General features: G+C 32.4%; 1 protein-coding gene across 2 annotated transcripts in view; it reads right to left on the bottom strand.

The window, feature by feature from the left end:
• Positions 1-11,718: 11,718 nt before the first annotated feature.
• Positions 11,719-21,476, bottom strand: part of LOC129976133 (excitatory amino acid transporter 1-like) — a 113,498-nt gene continuing 103,740 nt past the window's right edge. For both annotated transcript variants that reach the window (XM_056089540.1, XM_056089541.1), the window contains exons 7-10: positions 18,264-18,497; positions 16,754-16,948; positions 15,030-15,164; positions 11,719-12,274 (exon numbers count right to left, since the gene is read on the bottom strand). In XM_056089540.1, coding sequence (XP_055945515.1) covers positions 12,142-12,274; positions 15,030-15,164; positions 16,754-16,948; positions 18,264-18,497 — 697 coding nt within the window. In that variant the 3' untranslated portion in view covers positions 11,719-12,141. The remainder of the gene's footprint in view (positions 12,275-15,029; positions 15,165-16,753; positions 16,949-18,263; positions 18,498-21,476) is intronic.

Below are 21,476 nucleotides of genomic sequence, written 5' to 3'. Positions count from 1 at the left end.
CATACCAAATTTCACTTAACTGTCGCGTTTTTAAGTTATGACATTTAACTTAAATGTACAAACCGAAAGACAGTTAATCGTTTGGTCAATATGATCCGAAATCTGATTAAAATCCGCATATTAGATGCCGAAATTGTGTACCAATTTTCATTAATTTATATCATAATTTTTTTAAGTTATATCTTTTACATGCATGTATAAGTACAGATAGACAGATGATCAATATCTTGCGGATGCCTCAGATCTGCACTTTAGGTGCTAAATCTGCATACCAAATTTTATTTATTTATTACTTTGCGTTTTGTAATTATCTTGTTCAATCGTATTTTGACAGCTGGAGAAATAGAATTCCCCTGAATGGATTTCTTTGAAAATTGAATCGCTCTACAAATTTGATGTAATGACCACATGCCAAATTTTATTTCTATAACTCAAACTATTTTTGAATTTTTGTGCCTAAAGACAAAGATATATAATTCCAAAAATGTGTTTTTAGGACATAGGATAGTTTGATACGTGGAGATTCCGACAAAATCTTGAGTTGATTCTTTTTTTACCCCTTCTTCTTCTTCTTTTTTTTTTTTTTGACGATTATAATACTTTCTCTTTGTATACATTGTATCGTGAAAGTAATAAGTAATGATTAAAAAATTTATCATTAATTCATGCTCCTTTTTTTTCTTCTACTTTTATGTTACAACTTTAAACGTCACTGCAAAAGTTTAATAACGGGAAGAGCTCACCAGAGTGCTTTTTTAAACCCTCAAAGTATCATGAGAGGGAAAAATTTAATAAGCTATTATTGAAATCAATCCATCTTAATACAGATTTCTTAATCCTATTTCTGTATTTACCAGTGCAAAAAGATTAATTATAATTTTTTCACATGGTAAGAAAAGTAAAAACTTTATTATCACCGAAATGTTAAAGCAACGAATTTTCAGAAATCTAATATCCATATTACATTACGCATTTGTACAATTCACTGTCGATAAATTGTGGGCAATAGAACGTAGTGCTAGCTTTGAGATATTTAAACGTTTCGAAACTTAATACGGAGCATTGATTAAAAAAATAAAATAAAAACCAATACAAGGCCAACAGGGTCTGCACAAAACTTTCTCGCATATTCTCTAATAAATTTGTCATGCCAGTGAACGCTTTCTGTGGCATTGATACACGATAGTTACAAAATATTAACATTTAGCGTGGATATATCATTTTTATTGAATCTGTCGTGTGTTCCTTGGCGAGTTATTTGGCGATTAATCCCTGGAATGTATTTAATAGTATCCAAAAATCGAATTTGTATTGTTGACACGTTTTTCTCAACCGATTGAAACAAAAATTTGACACAAAACTGCAATTACAAAATTCCATTTCAAGTTTGATATATTTAAGTAATTACGTTTTTAAATTATAACGTTTACATGTTTCTGAAAGTACAGACGACAGATTGTTAATTCCTTGTTGGATTTGACGCAAAACTTGACAAGTATCTATACTATAGATGAAAAATTGTGTACCGAATTTTATCTATCTAGCTCCCTTCGTTTTGTAATTATGGAATTAACTTATATTCGAACATCCGGACTTCCTCTGAGCAGATGATTCAAAATTAGATAGAAATCTGCAAATTTAGTGTACAGACCGTATACCAAATTTCGACAGTCTGGCTCAAAGAGTTTCTGAGTTATTTTTGTCACAGACAGACAGACATTTTCTAAAAATGTGTTTTTCGAACTCGGGAAGATCTAACAAGTGGGGATTCGTCAAAATCTCGAGTTCGAAATTTTTGACGATGACTGTACTTTCTCTATACTACGTATACGAGAAAGTAAAAAGTATCTTCTGTTTATCGAACTGTGTAATATGTTATTGTAATGAAAATTGTTCAAACTCCGTCTCTGAGCTTATTTTGAAATTCCAACAATTTGAATAACGACCTGTTATTTAACAAAAAAAAAAAAAAAAAAAATGTGAATGCGCAGTAGCAATCTATACTTATATAAAGCTCAATATGTGTGTGTCTGTGTGTTGGCTCTCTACAGGCCAAACCGTTCGACCCACAGCTACTAAATTTGGCACATGCATACCTTGGAAGTCGGGAATGTGCACCTGGGGTCCCTTTTTTGAATTTTAAACTAGAATTTTAACTATTAATTAAAAACTAACTTTCCCGCGAAAAAAATCTTTTCATTTCCCCACCGTCAAATGAGTAAGGCTTCAGTTTTTTTCCCCACGCTAAAGAGGATAAAAAAAAATGCTTCGTTTCAGTAAAAAATAAATATTATATTTATTGCAGTTTAATCATTTACACTTTAATTTAAAGCATAAATTCTACGGGAGCTAATAGAAAATTAGAGAGATATATATTACGTTATGGCTGAAGGCCTTTATAATATTATGAGTGAATTATATGACTATCAAAATTTGAAGTTTTAAAATATTTTAATGTAGAAGCAATTAAAATGGGAGTTCCATAAAGTATTTAATTATTAAAATTTTAACGTGCATTAAGATTGGCGAACTGGCTGGTCGCCAAAGGTGGCTAGTATACAATAAAAGCACATACAAGTACAGCACTTGCAGTAAACAGCATATTGCTATTGAAGAAATGCAACCATACAATGCGCCTGAAGTGAGCTAAACTACTCTGTCTACATGACTTATCGAGTTTCAATATTGACTTTTTTCAGTACTGTCTTTCAGCTTTTTCGTGACAGCACTAGTTTGGTTTGATTTTGTTTAGTTATATTCTCGTAGTCTCGTTTCAAAGCAACACTAGGGCTATTTGGGACTGACCTTGCAATTTTGAACCGCGGTCAGATGACGAGGACGACAAATGAGCTGATACTCCCGTATCCAAACTTCCACACCACACCAGTGCGAGGAAGTTTGGCCCCGACGGATTTAGCGTGCACCAGAGCCGCTTACATGACGGTTTTTTGGTGGAATCGGATCTCGAACCTAAAACCTTCCGATTCCCAAGCCGAGACCTTATCACCAGCATCGTGGCCTCGTGACAGGGCAAAGAAACTTCTAGAAGAATTACCGGGAATCATATCTTAATGGAACCATCGACAAGATTTTCAAATATTCTGGGCCCTTTATTTTCTCTTCAAATGGATCATTCATTTTGTCACCAAAGGATCGTTCATTCACCATCTGGTAGATCTGACTGTAAAACTCTCTTTCTTATTATGAAAGTAACTGAGCAGAGAAGCAAATCTTAGTAATATACAGGGTGGTTATAATTAAACTTCCCCTATGAACAGCACCATACAGCGCAAACGGGTGAACGGATTGTAAGGAAATTTGGTATATAGACTATACACGAGATGCGCTCACGGAATTTCGAAAAAAAAAAAAAAGTTTCAAAATGTCCACCAGAGAACGCCTATTTTATAAAAACATTAATTTTAACAAAATAAAATAGAATACAGAAACAATATCACCATTTATTGACTAGCTTCTGATCACCTTGTCATCGAACCACATTAAGTAAAGGTGAAGGAAAAATAACAATACGCTGTTTGTATGAACAGTTCAGTTTGCAGAAACAAGAACAGATTACGACGAATTTGAACGAGAGGAGCAGTTGTTAATCGTGTCCAGGATGATGTGGAAAAAGGCACTCCTTGTGACCACCCGCATTCACCTGCAAAATTTCAAGTCGATGGACAGCGTGTTCGACAGCAGATCGTAACTGAAAAAATGTGATGCTTCGAAGCGTTAAAGAGTTATGGAGTTCTTTAAGTCATTCAACGTCTCGACACCGTTGCAACAAGATACCGTCATCATTATAGCCGGAAATATCGACATAAAACATGACAACGTCTGCAAACGTCTCATACCTTTACTTGTTTTGCATAAAGCTTCCTTTTCTTTGAAAGCATGCAAATCTCGACATTATTTTTTTCCTAGAACTGATAGCATTTCTCGGTTTTACATTTTATTACTCATAATTCTTATTCTGGATTGTTAATAGTATTTCTGCATTCCGTTTTGGTCATTTATTGTGTTAAATTCCGGTTTTTCCAGTTAAGGCGCCCTCTGGTGGACAGTTTGGAACTAAATTTTTTTTTCTCCCGAAATTCCGTGAGCGCATCTCGTGTATAGTCTATGTACCAACTTTCGTTGCAATCCGTTCACCCATTTGCGTTGCATAATGATGTTTATAGAGGAAGTTTAATTATAACCACCCAGTATATAACTATTATATAAATGATAAAATCAACAGACATATTTTTGTACGTATTTATTATATACCAAAAAATTACATAGATACATTCTGGAATATTCATTAAATACAATGTTATTTAATTTTACGATAATTTTTTTTTGAATTTTTTTGCTTTATTATGATTTAATGTTTAAGAAAAAAAATTGTGCTTTTTTTTTTTTTTGCTTTTTTAAAAAAATTTTGTATTTGCATTTCTTAAAAATATTTAACAAATACGTACAACAAAGACCAAAACGTTTACAGAATATTACACAAATAAAACAAAATACGAAAAACACACGAAAAGACAAATTTAAGGAAAATTATATATTTTTTATTTTAATTTTTTTTATTAACTTTATTCTATATTTTTACCTATTTCCTTTTTTTAAATTTTTTTTTGCGTTTTTAATCTTTCTTTCTAGTAAGAGAACAAGATATATAATAAAAATAACATTAAGAATTTTCGATTATAAAATATTTATGAAAAAGTCTTCAAACTTACATTTTGTGTGTTTTTTTAAATTTTTATATAACTATATACCTTAAAATTTTTAAACATACAATATCGAATTTAGTTTTTATTTATTATTTTATCTTTTTGATGCATTATCTGCTGCTCTTCTCATTGTATTATTATTATCGCTGCTGTAAATTCCAAATTATTTTTTTCTGTAGTAATTTTTTCGATGCTGCTTTCGATTGATATTTTTGAAGGATGATCATTCTTTTCTGGTTTTATTTCTCTTTCAAAATGTTTATTGAAGAATTTAGTTCTTGATTGGCATAATATAAAGAGTTTGGATAAGAAATTTTGCTTATTACTGATTCTTTCAAATTTGGTTCTGTGGTTTGAATTTTGGAAGATTTCTGCGTTTATGTAAGATTGGCTTCTATATTGTCTTTCGATTTGCAGATACCTTTGTTGTCTTGAATTTTGTTTACTGTTCACGAATCTGACACTGGAATTTCTGTATAAACATCTGCATTTATTTGAATTCCTTCGTCTTTTTTCGAAAAGGCTATTTATTGCGAGGAAGGTTTGCCAAAAGCACTATGCATATATATAAGAAAAGACTACAATCCTAATATAGAACGAAAGATAAGCTTTGCAATTTTTTCTTCATATTTCACAGTTTCCTGTTTATTATTTATAGCAATCAAATATGACTCTTTGCTGTCAAATGTAAATTTACGTTCTGAAATTTATTCTGTTGCGCATAACCAAAAATAAACAATTTTGGACAACTGTTACCCTTGAAGCAATGAAAATCTTTAACATTTTGGATACGATTGTATTTTAACCCGCTTCTTGGCTCATTTTCCAAAAAACGCCAACTCGCCAACCACGAACTAGCACCATGTTTTTCGGAGGAGTCCTAGACTAAGAAATGAGGGTTGCCAGCTTTGGCGCGTTATTGCCAACTTGGCGAAGAAGGGGGTTAAACTACGATTCACCCACATTTTGTTTCATGTTTCTAAACAATAAATTTCGGAAGATTTACATATTTTCTACAATCGAATTTATTTGTTCTGTTTGTGTTGATCAGGAATAATCGCTTAACAAATGTCTGTAGCACTAATAATATGCAAGTGTATATTATATTTCCTTTTCAAAATAATAGAGTAATTCAGTTTATGATTCAAAATTATTTCGCCTTAAACTACTTTCCCAAATAATGTGATATCGGATTTAAATACCAATTAATTAATACAGACTTGGAATAATATAAATTTTTTTATGCATTTCTGCCTTTCATTTTGACTGAAAAGGGTTTGATAGGACTGAAGTTGTAATATGATCTGGACGCAAATGAATAATTAATCTAAATGAAATTAATGACTTTAATCAATTATCTGAAATAAACGAATGATTTTAAACTTTCAGTATTTCCAAGTTGTTTTTCCTTAAATTTTTAATTTTTGTGTTTAAAAATAAACTGGGGAGGAAAGTTTAAAAAGAATTGAAGTAGAAATTTGATTCTATGCAAAATCAACCGCGTGTCTGCATTAGGCCCACATTGTGTCAGATATTCTTACAAAGGTCGAGGGTTTACAATTCGTAGAATGCGGGCTGATTTAGATGTTGTCCTTTGCATGGGATGGCGGCATGAAACTGTAAAGTGCATTTCAAAATAAATCAATGTTTCAATTAGGGACATATTTATATTCAGAAATAACTTTATAAATAATATTTATACATATATATATATAATTCGAACAAAATTTGGTTCGCATGTTCCATAGCACCTAAAGAGAATAATCAAGCTATTAATTTTTTTTAATGAAGAAGTAGATATGAAATAGTGGTAAAATGATTTTACGTAACTTTGGAACTATAACTGTAAAACATATCGTTGCAAAAAAAAAAAAAAAAAAAAAAAAGCTTTTTAGTGACAAACTATTTTGTTAATTTTAATCATTTTTTCTCAGTATTTTTTGTGCGATAATACTATTTAAAGTAGAGTCGACTGTTCAAAATTATGTGCTTTTTGCATTTTCTCGTATTATATATTACGGAGAAAGAGAGAAATATTTCCAGGCGTATTCAGCTTATGATGATATTATGCAAGAAATAAGATTTCATTACTGAAAGTAAGCGCAGGGAATATAATATTTTGATTTTATAAAGAACTTTTTATTTCAATAATTTTACCATTTCGTTTTTTAACCAGTATGTTTTTCAATGAATGTTAAATTCACCCACCATAATCATCTATACATCTGTAACTTCTACATTTTCATTAATTAACTATATATTAATAGTACTTATAAAATAGTCAGAAAAATTAAGATATACGAATAGGTTTTTCATGTTGATGGGAAAAAAAACCCTTCATTTTCTTTTGAAAGGCAATTTCGAAAGTAGCAGCATATCTGTCGAAAAATGGGTTTGCAGAAGATGGATTTATTCCAATTAAATATAAAATAACTATACCTTCCCACGTTCAAATTCATCTAACCATTTCATCTTTGGTCATATGGAGTACTAACTTGGGAAAGTACCATGTAATTAAGGAGGTACCTCGTTATTTTAACAGTAATATAATTGTAGCATGACTAGTTGCTAACTTCCCCGTCAAAGAATAAGCCAATTCCTTGTAAGAATTCTACATATAGAATGATTGTAATGGGAAATATTTTGCATTATTCCAATATGGAATATTTTATAGAAAAGAAGCTTCAAGATGCCATAAATAAAATACGCAGTTGGGGGGAAATTAATGGTTTCACAATATCTCCACAGAAATCAGCAGCAATTCACTTTTGTAAAAGACGTGGAATTCACCCAGATCCTAAACTTAAATTGAACCGCAAAACAATCCCTTTTGTCACTGAGATTAAATTTTTAGGTTTAATCTTCGACTCTAAACTTACCTTTAAATCTCATATAAACTATCTAAAAAGAAAATGTACGCTTTCGTTGAATTTATTAAAAATATTCTCTAGCACATCGTTTGGAGCAGAAGAGTCCTGCCTTCTCAAAATATATAGAGCTTTAATTCGATCCAAACTTGATTATGGAAGCATGATATACGGATCTGCAGCGAAATCTTCACTGCGGCCCCTTGATACAATACACAATCAAGGTTTACGATTATTAGTGGGTGCTTTTCGAACTACTCCAGTTTTAAGCCTCTATACTTTGTATCTTGAGCCCCCTTTGGAGCTTAGACGACAGGGGCTTGCACTCAATCTGTTTTTTTTTTAAATAAAAAGTGATGATGCCCATCCACTACATTGCAAAGTCATAAATCCAATTTATGGTCCATTATTCTCATTGAGACCCTCATTTATTCTTACTTTTGGATTTAGAATCGGGAAAATTTTTAGAGATGTAAATATTGATGATTTTCCACTTCTTAATAAAACCGACGAATAATACTAATGGAAAAATATGGAATGGACTCCATGGGAAAAATACTAATTTAAAATTTATAGATGACTTCGAAAAATGGCAGAAAGCGACAACTCTAAACCTAGTGTATCGGTATATGTTTTATGACCACCGACAACAGTATTCTAGCTATGAACCTGTTTTTACCGACGGATCAAAAGCTGGTCAATGAGTTATCAGCGGTAGTTAACAGAAATAAGATAATTTCTGAGAGGTTGCATGAGTTTTGTTCCGTTTTTACATCCGAAATATATGCAATATATCTGGCCTTAACGAAATTACCAGTTAGTAACTATAAGAAAATTATTTTATACACAGACTCAAAAAGCGTCATTGAGGCACTAAGGAATATTTCGCCATAAAGCCCTCCCTTAGTTGTCAATTGCGTGGAATTTTACTGCTTTTTAATAGGAAAAGGAATAGATATTTTGTTTTGTTGGATTCCTGGGCATTCAGGAATTGTGGGTAATGAGAGGGCTAATAAAACAGCAAAATCTCCAGGACTGACGTGCGAAAATTTTGTCCCTCTAAGTGATGCCTTTCAAACGGTAAAAAATATATTGGAAAAAATGGCAGAGCATATGGAATGAACAAACTCATAATAAGTCGTTTGAAATTCATTCTCCGACAAAAAAATCCGTCATGTTAAATCGATTTAAAACTGGACACACCAGATAGACTCATGAATATTTATTCAACTCGGAACCCCAACCTACTTGTTCACATTGTCATTGCTCTTTATCCATAAAGCATATACTCGTGGAATGTCACAGTTTTAACCAATTTAGACGGATCCATTTTGGTAGCAACAATGTAACTTTAAAAGACTTGTTGGGTGAGAAACCCAACCAAAATATTTTTTTATTCTTGCAAGATATTGGAATTTAACTTTTACAAGAATTTGCATTTTAAATTTTGACATCGTTTAGTTCATTGTTTTTTTGTAATAAAATTAATGTTGGAATAAATCTTGTGTTTGGCGCAGCATGGCCAAAAATGGCTTTTGCCTCATAAAACCAAACCAAACCAATATGGAATAGTCTGTTTCATAGCTAATAAATTATATTAACTAGTCATTCATTTTTCCATCCCTCTACCGGATAGGGATTTTTTTTTATGGTCATGAATTTGAAGACTTGAAATCACCGGTTCAGTGTGAGATTCTCGCATTTCTGCTAGATATAGCAATGATGTGTGATCGAGTTACCCCCTTTTCGATGGAGGAACATACTTCCTAAAAGATCGATTTAGTTAAGTCCCTGAAGTGAAATTTAGTTAAGTATTTCAGTAGTATCAGCTAGGTATTCATCCGCGATTTCCACCTATGGTATAGCAATTTCGATCTTTCGGTTTATCCGGTTCTCACATGATTACGGATACATCCTACATTTTTCAGTCCCAATACTCGTATTGGAAATTATTTTCACTCTCTGTTCCTTTTTTACATGATATGCTTGAAAGTAAATCCGGTTACATTTTCATTGCTGTACTACAAATATTGAAAATTTTACTTTAATTCCTTATGGTTAGATTTTCACACTATTGAAATTCTACCAAGAGAAATTGAATTAAAATATAGGGTCATGTTTTATATTTTAATTCAGTTCATTTTCCAGTTATACAAGCTAATGTTACTATAGGCGTGAAAAGATTCTATCTTAAAAGTGTGATGAATTTTTATAACTTAATTTTCTGAATCCAAAAAGTAAGCAATCAATTTTTTCTTAAATAATGCCTTTCCTTACTTTTATCTGTTTGTGAAAAAAAATAGCAACAAGCTAGACGGGTGAAATTTACCTTGCAGCGCAAAACTGCAAATTTCTATCAAATATTGGGCGAAATCCATCCGAGAGAAGTCTGAGCACGGTAAATGAAAGATAATATGAGCTAAATAGATGAAATTAAGAATGTTTTGTTAATAAATTTGAAATTTGCATCACATTTGAGCTGGTTGAATTTTTTTATTGGTATGTTTATTTTTCTGCAAATAAACGTTATACCTGAAAAATATAACGATATGCATTCAAGTTATTTTTACATTAAAATTGTAGAATAGTGTCGAAGTTTGAGATAAAGCAGTTAAAGCGTAGATTGTTTATTTAGTCCATATGAATAGGCGCACGGAAATTATAAAGTATAACGAACTAAATAAATGAAATTCAGAAATTAAGCCGTATTAATTGAAGATTAACTATAGATCTGCGTCAAATTTTGAATTCAGTTGCTTAAAAGGAAGAGTCCCTCAAAGACATAATCGATTCTGTTCACTATGCTAAGAATCTAAAGATAAGACACATCATATTGTATAAATATACAGACAAGTCGAGGGGAGAATAATTTACAGTCCTTCCTTTCCCCTTTATTTTCACCTTTGGGAAGAGATATCAGGAATTCTTTATAGATGCTAGGTCAATGATCTTCGTCCTTGGCGATAAAAATGGTTATGAAAAATGCCAGAATTAACAGTGCATACATACGGGTAACGACATTCTCGTTTTTAGCAGGCCGAACATTGTGGCCGGGTCACGAGATATCTCTTTTTCATGTTTTTTTTCCGGCTAAATCGATGGCAAAGATACAAAAACAGAGGTAAATATTTAACACATTAAGGACCGCAAAGAAATCTGTAAGACGTACGCCTGGGACAGCAAGTTTTTGGGCAAACTTGAACGCTCCAAAATCATCATTTTATTTAGGAAGCAATAACGGATGGAACGCAAAACACAAGAAAACTCGTGAGCGGTCCTTAATATCTTAAAACAAGATACTGCTGCAAATCGTGCCGAACACCATTGCACAAGGGAATATGCTTTACCAAATATCACACTCTAAAACATTATTCAAGTCTGTGAAATAAATAGTTAAAATGTAAAAAAAAAAAATCTTATATAATAAATTCATGTATAAAAATATAGAAATATTCAAGAATATTTAATCTAAATATAATACCAAATGTTAATTAAAAATGTGCATATATGCATCCCATTGCTTGCCAAGCATGCTTTTAGAGCGTTCAAGAATGTGCGGGCCCTGGGAGCGCGTTGAGTGCGCAGAGTGGAGTACACAATGTGTTAATTATCTCTCTCAAGAACAGAGATCTAAGGCAGAATCTTCTAGAGAATTTGCTGTGAAGTTCCGCCTTATAGGGATACTATACAAGCAGAGGCGCTCATGTGAGGAACAAATCTTTCTGGAATAGAATTCATGGTGTGAGCCAGAAGCTGTGATTACTGTGTGATGGATATTTGTCTTGTGATATTTAATTATCTATAGAATTATCTTGTGTTACTGTCAACAAGCTCTCTTACTCAAGTACAACTTCTCAATGCGTCTATCCTGTGCTCCGTATTTTCTTGAATATTGGTAGAATAAAGAGTTGTTTCCCATTAAGTTAGTTGGACTTCTTTCACTCCATATACATGATTTCCGTAACAATAGATTTATACTCTAAAAGAAAGTTGTGTTTATTTGCCAATTACTGATACTTCGCTTTGTAAAAATTTATTCTATGCAAGAGAAATGAATCAAAAATTGATTAGCTAGTCATTAAATGGAAAAATTTGCAAAACATCATAAAAAAACAGACATAATTACATAATTTTGAACCCTTTTATTATTTTTTTTCGATTAAAACGCCCATACAAAGTGGTGCAAAAAATACTGTTCTATATACACATTTGATTCACTATACATAAACATTTTCATGTATTGTTTCGCGCTTGTAATATAAGTTATACCGCATGAAGTGCAAAAATACTATGCTGGTGGAGAAAGTTCACACAACTTCAAGCCTTGCTTCAAGTTGCTTGCAGCTCCAGCCTTAACTAAAACAGTTTATGTGACCCAATCCATTTTACTATGTACAAATCGTTTGTTCTCGCAGTATCAGAATGACCAGTGAAATCCACTACTCTCTGTGAGTCCTTTGTCAAGTACTGCGGTATTGAATCAGAGGTCTAGCATCAGTCATGTTCTGATTGCAGTCCAGTCCTTTGTTGAATAATGACAAAAAGTGCTCTCAGAGAGTGGTCATTTCTGTAGGTTGCTCTTCCGCCGCGGGCAAATCTTGCAGATCGTTTTTACTGAAGTGGGCCACGATGGCTGATCCATATGCGTCTCCAAGGACATTGATGGTTGTCCTGAATCTGTCCCTAAGAGAAGTGAAAAAGAAACATTAACATTCAAGACAATAAACTAAGACGATTTGGTAACACTATAGCATCTCTTAATGAGAGGAGCTGTGAGGGCATTAGCATTTGCATTCGAATTCAATATTTGTAGGGTCAAAATTAAGTTTTAAGCCTCGTTCCGGCGGCCTGTTCAAATCCAGGCACATTTTTCCCGCTGTTGTGGCTTTTCGAAGTTCTTTGATGCCTATTTATTTCACTGAAAATTTCTTTGAAGCTTTCAATCGACGTCCACAGGTGGGGGTGTTCCTGCAGTGGGTCAGATATCAGATTTACGACCATACCCGCAAAGGCAACAGGCAGTCGGAACGAGACTTGAAACGTATTAAATTAAGATTATAATAAGCCTTGATCCCACGGTCCATGCTTCGTTAGAACTAGCCATAAATATTTGATACAAGGTGTGGCTGCAAATATCTGTTGCCCGTCCTGGAACCTGGAATGGTAGGACGTTTCTCGAGAAAAGTTGGTAAATATTAAAGACCAACGAGTGGATGGATGATACGCACCATGGAAATGGCACACGTCGCAAGTTGGATTCCGACCCACCATAGGTCCGGAAGAAAGGCCTCCGGTAAATCAAGTTATGAATCGAGGAAAAAAGTTTTACGTATTAAGAAGGGTATCAAGTACGGAAGTGAAATCTCTGAGCATATCAGTTCCATCGAAAAAATATTTTTGAATTCAATTTCAAATAATATTTTAAGGATTTTCCTGTAATTATACAAAGAGAGAAATCGAATTATACTACACTGTTTCAAAAAATTACTTCAAAGTAATCATATTCGCAAGGAATATGCGAGTATCATTTACAGATTTTAACTATTTTTATTTTATTGGTGTTTGTCATGTTCTTTTTGCAATTCGCTGATCGCCGGTATAAAATTTTAAATCTTTTATTTAATACTTTATGCATTTCTTTATTATACCATTGAAGTAAATATTTCGTATTTTAAGATAATCTGTATAGTTTTATAAAATCTCTCAAACAATTTATCTTTAAATTTAATTTCTACAAAGTTTTCTACAAATATGCCATAATTTATTAAAAAAAAATGCTAATGCCTCGAAGATGAACAACAAAAATTTATGCAATTGTATAGCTTGGAAACTTTTTTCATTGTTAGTTAGCCAAAGTTATGTTGTTTGTGACGCAATCTTGTCTAAAATAATTTAAAAAACTGCTTTAAATTTTGTTAACTTATAATTTTAAAACTTTACGCCATATTTTATATTCTTCTACATTTTGGCTGTGTTAAAGTAACCGAATCATTTTATGCTCTATCTGTACAACAAAGTATTTGTTCTATTTATAGCACAATTACCTTTATCTAAAATATTTGAATTATTAAAAGAGCCCTTGATAATCAAAGTTAAGCAGAAACAGAGAAAAAAAAAAAGATTGAAAGACTGTCAATTTCGGAATTTTTCTTCTGTTTGCTTAGCTGTGCACCAATAAATACATTTTCCCTTCTGTTTTTATGTGTTTTTCCGATATGAGCATTGACCAACGTCTCAAAAAACTGAGCTACAGTGAGGTACAGCTCTACAAGTTGTTTTGCATATAGATTTTAAATTGAGATTTCTTCGAACGTCTGAAATTCACAAAGAGTAGTTACAGGATAAGTTAATTTTTTTATGTATCATTCCATAAAACATTCATTAAAACAATTTAGATTTCTGCAATTGAATGTGGATAAATATTACAATTTTTCTCACGGTCGAAAGGAGAGCGACAATGGAATAGTTATTGGTTTGGATGTCCAACCGATTCCTTTCAATCAATGTCCAAGTTGAAAAGAATTTCTCAATTGAAAACTATCCTGCCTTCCTTTTAAAGTCCCAAAGGTGACAATGTTTCAAGGTACAATAAACATTCAGCATTTTAGATACAATTATTCTATATAAAGAGTCGGAGAGTAGGAATAAAATTCTTTTTGAATTTAGGTGATTGTCTTTATTAAATTGTTTCAAATTTAAAATAAGTTTAAAACCTGAAATTTTTTTTAAATGTCAACCCATCTTTGAGTATTGGTTCAAGAAAAATCAACCCTTGGGTATTTCAAAAAGCAACATTAAATTCCTGTTAGCTTACATACAGGGGGAATCTAATTTAAAATTGTAAGCATAATTTTAAAAAACGTCGCCAAATTTTATTTTAAGTCTAAATTGGATCTTATTTAAGATGCACCAGATTTTACATTATAGACGTGTTGATAGAAGCAACGAAGTTAAAGAAGAGAAGTGGCTTTAATCTACAGAATACAATTTTTTTCATTAATTCGCCAATATCTCGAATCAATTTATTGCCGATTCCTTTCCTTAAATTCACAAATAAGTCTCACAGTATTATTATTACTATTAATTCGAGGTTTATTGATGAATTTAAGGAAAGGAATGAACCGTCAAAAAACCAAATGGCTTAACTTGCAAGAATGGAATAGAAAAATCATCTGGGATCATAATCTGAATCAAATATAAATGAAATGAATAAAGTATTCTGGCGATGCTAATAGCTGTGTACACGGATTACCATTGAAATATATGGAAAAAAAATTATACTATTTGCTATCTATTCCGATACAAATCATTTCTGATTCTTGTACAAAACTATTTACCACCATTCATCAAAATTCACATTTAATAGTGCACAATATGTGCAGTTTGCAACAAAATAAGATTGCCAAGAATTAAATTTCTAAATATTTTATATACTTACAATATCCAATCAACTACGAGGATGAGAGTGACGTCTTCAGCAGGTAAACCAACGACATTAAGTACCATCACCATGGTTACCAATCCCGCCTGCGGAATACCGGCTGCACCGATGCTGGCTGCTGTTGCCGTAATGCTGGAAGAAAATAAGGTTTGAAATTTATATTTTAAATCGTTTGTAGTTAAATCTAATTCTACATGTCAGTAAAATTGATGTCTATTAATTGTGGTAGACTCATAATTAATTGAAATGCAATTCTCTCTCAAATAGATTGTGAGAGAATTGTATATTCACTTGCATTTAAATGTGAAGCAATGCATTTTCGTTCTATAAAACCCCCGATTCTTGCAAGTCTATGTGTCCCGAGGCTCATTTTCATAGATAAACGAAATGTCTTCCATCCCCCTCTCTCAAAAACAACAACTGCAATCAGATTTTCTTAGAGAGATAATATATAAAAGAAAATTTTTTAGTCACTGACTAATAAGGGAAATTTTACAAGAAAATTGATTGGTATTCTCCCTTCCGTCTTTATAGTGAGTTATTCAAATGAATGAAGCATACTTCTCAGAGCCTGACTAAGGCAGGGGCATAAGGAGAAGTTGTCCCGGGTCCCCATATCAGAGGGGGACCCCCAAATCGAATAGAAAATTTATTTTACGTTTCCTTCTTTAATGAATTGAAGTAGTGAAGCAGAGAAGGGGCCCTCCAAAGAAGTTTCTGTCCATGGCCCCAATTAGGCTAAGTCTGGCCCTGATGCTTCTCTTGTTTTTACTTTACAATACTTAGAGAAAGGAAGGATAGAAGGTGTCAGAGACTTTAACTCGTTTCAAGCTATCATTTTGCTTGAACGATCGTTTCAACATTGAGAAAAAAAAGATTCATCCTATAAAACTACTAAAAATAAATTTAACATACAATTATGAAACTACATGAAGGCTATTTTGGCAAAGAACATTATCACATGAAACGAAGTCAGATGAAGAAACAGCCGAAGGCGTCAATTTCTCAAACTTTCTAGCAATATCATACTGGAGAATATTTTATTTCAACGTATTAAAATGGCCATGTGCTCGAAAACGGATGATGTTCAACAGAAATTGTATTTAGTGCACATGAACACTAGTCCCAAACTCAAAGACAAAGCTAGTTCATCATAGTTGAATTATAAATAAACAGAATATAAAATTATGCATCATTTTTTTCTTAAATTTTATAAGAAAATTGGTAGATATACCAGCCGCTCCTCGGGATTAAAACCTTTCATATATAATACTTTTAAGTTAGGAAGTTCTTTTGTACAAACTTTTGTACATACAAAACCTTTCTCTAAATAAATATATTAACCAGTTAACTGTTTTTGACGAGTATACTCATCATGAAAAAGTATCACATTTTGCGTTATGACGAGTTTATTCGTTAGGAGTAATAAATAGTGACATCGCTAAATTTTTGCAACTCAATTCAGATACGCATTTTGCGAAGAGGTCGAAAAAGTCAACTGGTTAAAAGAGAAATTAAAAAAAATAGTGGTCATAAATTTTCGATGCATTTATGTTGCACAGGAAATATACCAATGTCCATTTTTGTTTAACTCCAAAAACGAATTTAAAAAATTCTTAAGGAAAATACAAATGTTTTACAAAATATAATTGCGGCTTTAACATGAATATCAGCTCACATTTGTCGATGCATTTTTGTAAATCCAGCTCACGAGTTCTCACCTGATGGCGATGATGCTACCGATGCTAAGGGAGATTCCTCTGACCTGCGCGATGAAGATGGCCGCCACCGCTTCATAGAGGGCAGTGCCATCCATGTTGATAGTAGCGCCGATGGGCAGACAGAAGCGGGAGACGCGGGGATCGATGTGGTTCTTTTCTTCCAGGCATGTGATGGTTACAGGCAAGGTGGCAGAACTGTGAAGCATAGCAAAGAAACCATTCATTTACATATAATATTGATATTATAGAATGTTTTTATGTCCTAATGCCCAAATAAGAACTTTGGAAAAGTCCCATAATGTCGAATATTTAAACTACAGATAAGTCTGTGGTATATCAAAACCAGATATTTTCAGCAAATTACTACAAATTGTTTTCATTTTGAAGTTTGCTTGATGTAGTATTAAGCGGATAAAAAAGGCGAGATTACAGAGACTTTGCAATCAAAATGAAATTATAAATAATCAGTTCTTGGGACTCTTATTAGCACAAAATGCCTAAAAACACTGTTACGATATTGGCCGGTATTTAGAATATCGAAAAACATTGTGGAGATATCGTACAATATCTTGTGTTAACAGGGATGGAATAAGTGAATTCATTATACTCGTGGTTTGTGAAATATAGAAAAAGGCAATTAAATTTCTATTGTACAGAAATCGGTTGTAAGGCAAAACTTGCTTTTTATTAAAAATATAATAAGGTATCTTAAACTATGGCATAGTTTAAATTTTCTATACAACGGGATTTGGAACAAAACGGTTTTACTGAGAGATTCAATGTTATTTAAGCCATTTCTCTAGCAAAATACATGCAAAATTACATGCCAGTCTAGCATATCAATAAGGGTTCTGAAAATTTTAAAATCATTTGAGAGTGGGGAAAATGTTCACTAGTCTTAATTTAGTTTAGTTATATTAACGCCTCGTTTTAAAGCAACACTAAGGCTATTTTGGAACGGACCTCGTAGTTTTGAACCGAGGCCAAATAGAGAGGGCAACACTTGAGTTGGTACCCCTTCTCCAAAATTTCACACCACACCAACGGGAGGACATTACCGACGGATTTAACGTGCAACAGACCCGCTTACACGATGGTTCTTCGATGAAATCGGATCTCGAGAAACTGTAAAAACCCTCCGGTTCCGAAGCCGAGACCTTACCACCAGGCCACCGCTGCCCCTTCGCTAGCCTTCAACAATCTATTGGAGATTTTTCAGTTAAATCATCGAAATCATTTATACATAAACATTTAGACGTATTAATTTTTTATCACCTATAATCTTTACTGCCTTGTTTATACCAAATTACGTGCTGAAAAGCAGTATAGGACATGCAGAAAACACGAGTTTAAAAGCAGAAGTTTTTGTAAAAATATATAAACGAATAAACGGATTGCAGCTGGATTTCAATTTTTCTTTTACAAAGGAATTCCACAGATGCTGGGCAGTTTCCGTTATCGTCTACTTTTAAGAGAATTTTCTATTGTATTTCAGAAATCGAGTCTTCACCTGGAAGCGGTTCCAAAAGCAGTAGCCAGCGCTTGTCCCATGTTCAGAAGGAAGCTGTACGGGTTCTTCCTCACGAATGCGAAATACAGAAGCGGCAGGATGATGAACCCGTGAATGAGAATGCCTGCAAGGACGGTCAGCGAGTACAAACCAATTTGACCCGCAATAACAGCAAGGTCCTTCATTTCCAAGATCTTGCTGGCAACGAGGAAAAGAACACCCACGGGAGATAACCTGAAATGAAAGAAATGGCATGAATTCCAACTTGCATCTTAACTGAAATACACATTTATGTTCATTTGGGCCTTTGATTTATACTATGAATCAACTAATCTATAAAAATATCTTCCTCGTGAGCATAATATATTACTTAGAATTTTCAGTTAAATAAGAGAGTCTGTGGTGAAAGCTTATAAGCCAGTTAACAGCTACGCTACCCCAGCAATTGCTTTTGTATTGTGGTCATGTTACTGGGTTGCGAACCACAAAGTCCCAGGTTCTATCCTCGCTCATCCCAAACCGCCACACTATTATAGAATCTTTATTTCACATTTTAGCGAATTTTTTTCTGACAAGAGAGTTACGGGATTGTCTAGAAAAACTGTACAAAAACCGAACAAAAAACAGTAACTTTTCAATACGTTATCATACTTTATTAGTGTTGCTGAACCATCCTGATAAAATAAATACCTACTTTATTATTTTTTTTTTCGTCTCTACCGTTAATGAAAGATTTACACTTAAGGCAACTTAAATGCTGTTTATTTTCACCAATTATAAGCAGCGATTATATTTAAAGACTTAAACAATAACATGAATCTTCTATAATGAATAAAACAACCAAAAATTCAAGCTGACTGATAAAGGATGTGTATATGGAGACTTTGAAGCCAAGTAATGCGCCCCATTTCACTCATCGTGTTTTTGAAATAAGACTGAATCCATTAATAAATTAGGTTTTAGCTCTTAGACTATCATTTTTTTTATTATTTTAAAAGTCTGTTTTTCAACAAAAATGTGTGCGTATCTAAATTAGTCATACTTGATCATAATAATATAACGTGGAAGTGGGTGGAATTAGAAGGATAAGACATACGCATCCCACTGATACTACTAGTCGTTATCATTGGACCCCACCAGCATTTTAACTGAGAAAAATCTTACGAGTATTTTTTTTTTATAATTGTTTATACAAAATGCCCATAAATATCATGAGGTAAGGTCAGCAGCATAGTTTGAAAAGTGGAATTTGGCATATAGTATATTTGGTTTTTTTTTAAAAAAACCAAAGTATATAGACCATAACGGTTCGTGTAAGTAGAACATGAAACTTTGGGGATCATGAAACCTATATTAAATGGATGATGTATATACTTTTATACGTATATGGACTTTACACCACCCTACTGATCTCTGAACCAGTGGAACAATATTCAGCGAGTTCCAGAATTGGTAAAATCCGTTTGATGATTACATCCTATTTCATGGAACGGATATATCTCATTAGAAGTTTAGGGGTTTATACACAAATATTTCAATAAAATAGTAGTTTACTTAAATCTTAAAGTTTTTTTTTTTTAAAAAAAAAGTGAAAAGACGCGAGTACAATCATTCATAAAGGCTTTTTGGGTTTTGCCAATAATCGAATTAGAGAATTCGATTGATTTGACTAACACTCCCATTTAAAGATGTATTCAAAAAGGATTCACCACGAATTAAAGTTCCCATTCTTCGACATTTTGAGCTGCGGTCTGAAGATGCAGACATCTTACTCTAATTGGCGAATTAGCTTTCCAATATTGCTTTAACCCTCTGACTGCGTACATTATTAAAAATCTCTATTTATATGCGATGTTTGCAAATATATTCAAATATTTTTCAAACAAAGTGAACTGATACTACATGTTACATGATAATATGATATATTAAAATTCTGTAATCGTAAAAATAAACACTCTAAACTGTGAAAAATGCGGTATGTAATAGAATATGGACTGATTGTCAACCCGCATGATATGCAGCTGGATTGTTAACCATAGAATTTTCTAAAAGAACTGGGACTATAAATTTGTTATTCGCCAATCTTAAAGTCCAGGTTGGCTTCAAATCGTCAGGATATTTAAAAGAAAATCTTGTTATTTTTGAAATATAATTGAATATTAGTTAATTTCCATTCCGATTTCAATTTTTCCCATCACATGTTTAATTTAATTTTTTTTTCAAATTGCAGATGCATTAGTAATAAATTTATTCAGAAAAAAGTTTAATACCTTGAAAACATAAATTAGCGTTGAAAATTTTAAAACCTTTTAAATCATATCGTAATATTTCCCATCCAAATGTGTTATATAATTAGAAACAAAAAATAGGAAAAATAAATTTTATAAAAATACAGGAATTCGTCCCTTGCTGTATTAAAAATAAATTACAACCTGTTAGCTGACATAAAAAGGGATTGAAAGATATCGAATCAATTTGTGTTGATTGCAAGTAGATGCTCAAATTACATTGAGAAAAAAATGGCGAACCTTTTTAGTACACTCAGTTTTAATGCATTGACTGAAGTAATTAGTCAAATGTTAATTTTAATCCATTTGGAGATTAAGCTCTCAAAGAGAACATTTTAGTCTATTTAAATTGATATTACTTTTCTTGATTAAGTAGTAAATAGTTTAGAATAGTTTACATGATCGAAATTATATAACTCTTCTTATATAACTTGTGATTCTATTTTTATACGTTGTATATATATATATATATATATATATATATATATATATATATATATATATATATATATATATATATATATATATATATATATTAAGCTCGAAGGCAAAAATCTTCAGATCCTGTTTGCTATTGGAGATTATTTTCCGGTAAGAAGAATTTAACTCGCTACTTGCAACAATTTGTAAATCTGATAAGGAAAGTAATCGGGACGTGGACCTTTGAGAATCGTGAAATCCATATTAAATGGGCGAAAACTTGTCCTTGAAATGGGATAAGATGAAGAAAGTGACATCACGATTACTTCTTGCGCTTGATTGCTAACTAACAATACGTTCTTATGGACATCCTATTTTTGGTCAACTATTTTTGGACGGAGAAAAATGAGGTTTTAAAGTCGAATATCTATAAATTTGTGGAACAGATAAAAAGAACGTTTCCTGAAATATGTAAACAATATCAACACTATAAATGACTTCAAAA

Source organism: Argiope bruennichi, chromosome 7, assembly GCF_947563725.1.
Source record: "Argiope bruennichi chromosome 7, qqArgBrue1.1, whole genome shotgun sequence".
Taxonomy (NCBI): Eukaryota; Metazoa; Arthropoda; class Arachnida; order Araneae; family Araneidae; genus Argiope; species Argiope bruennichi.
This window is presented reverse-complemented; position numbering and strand designations above follow the sequence as displayed.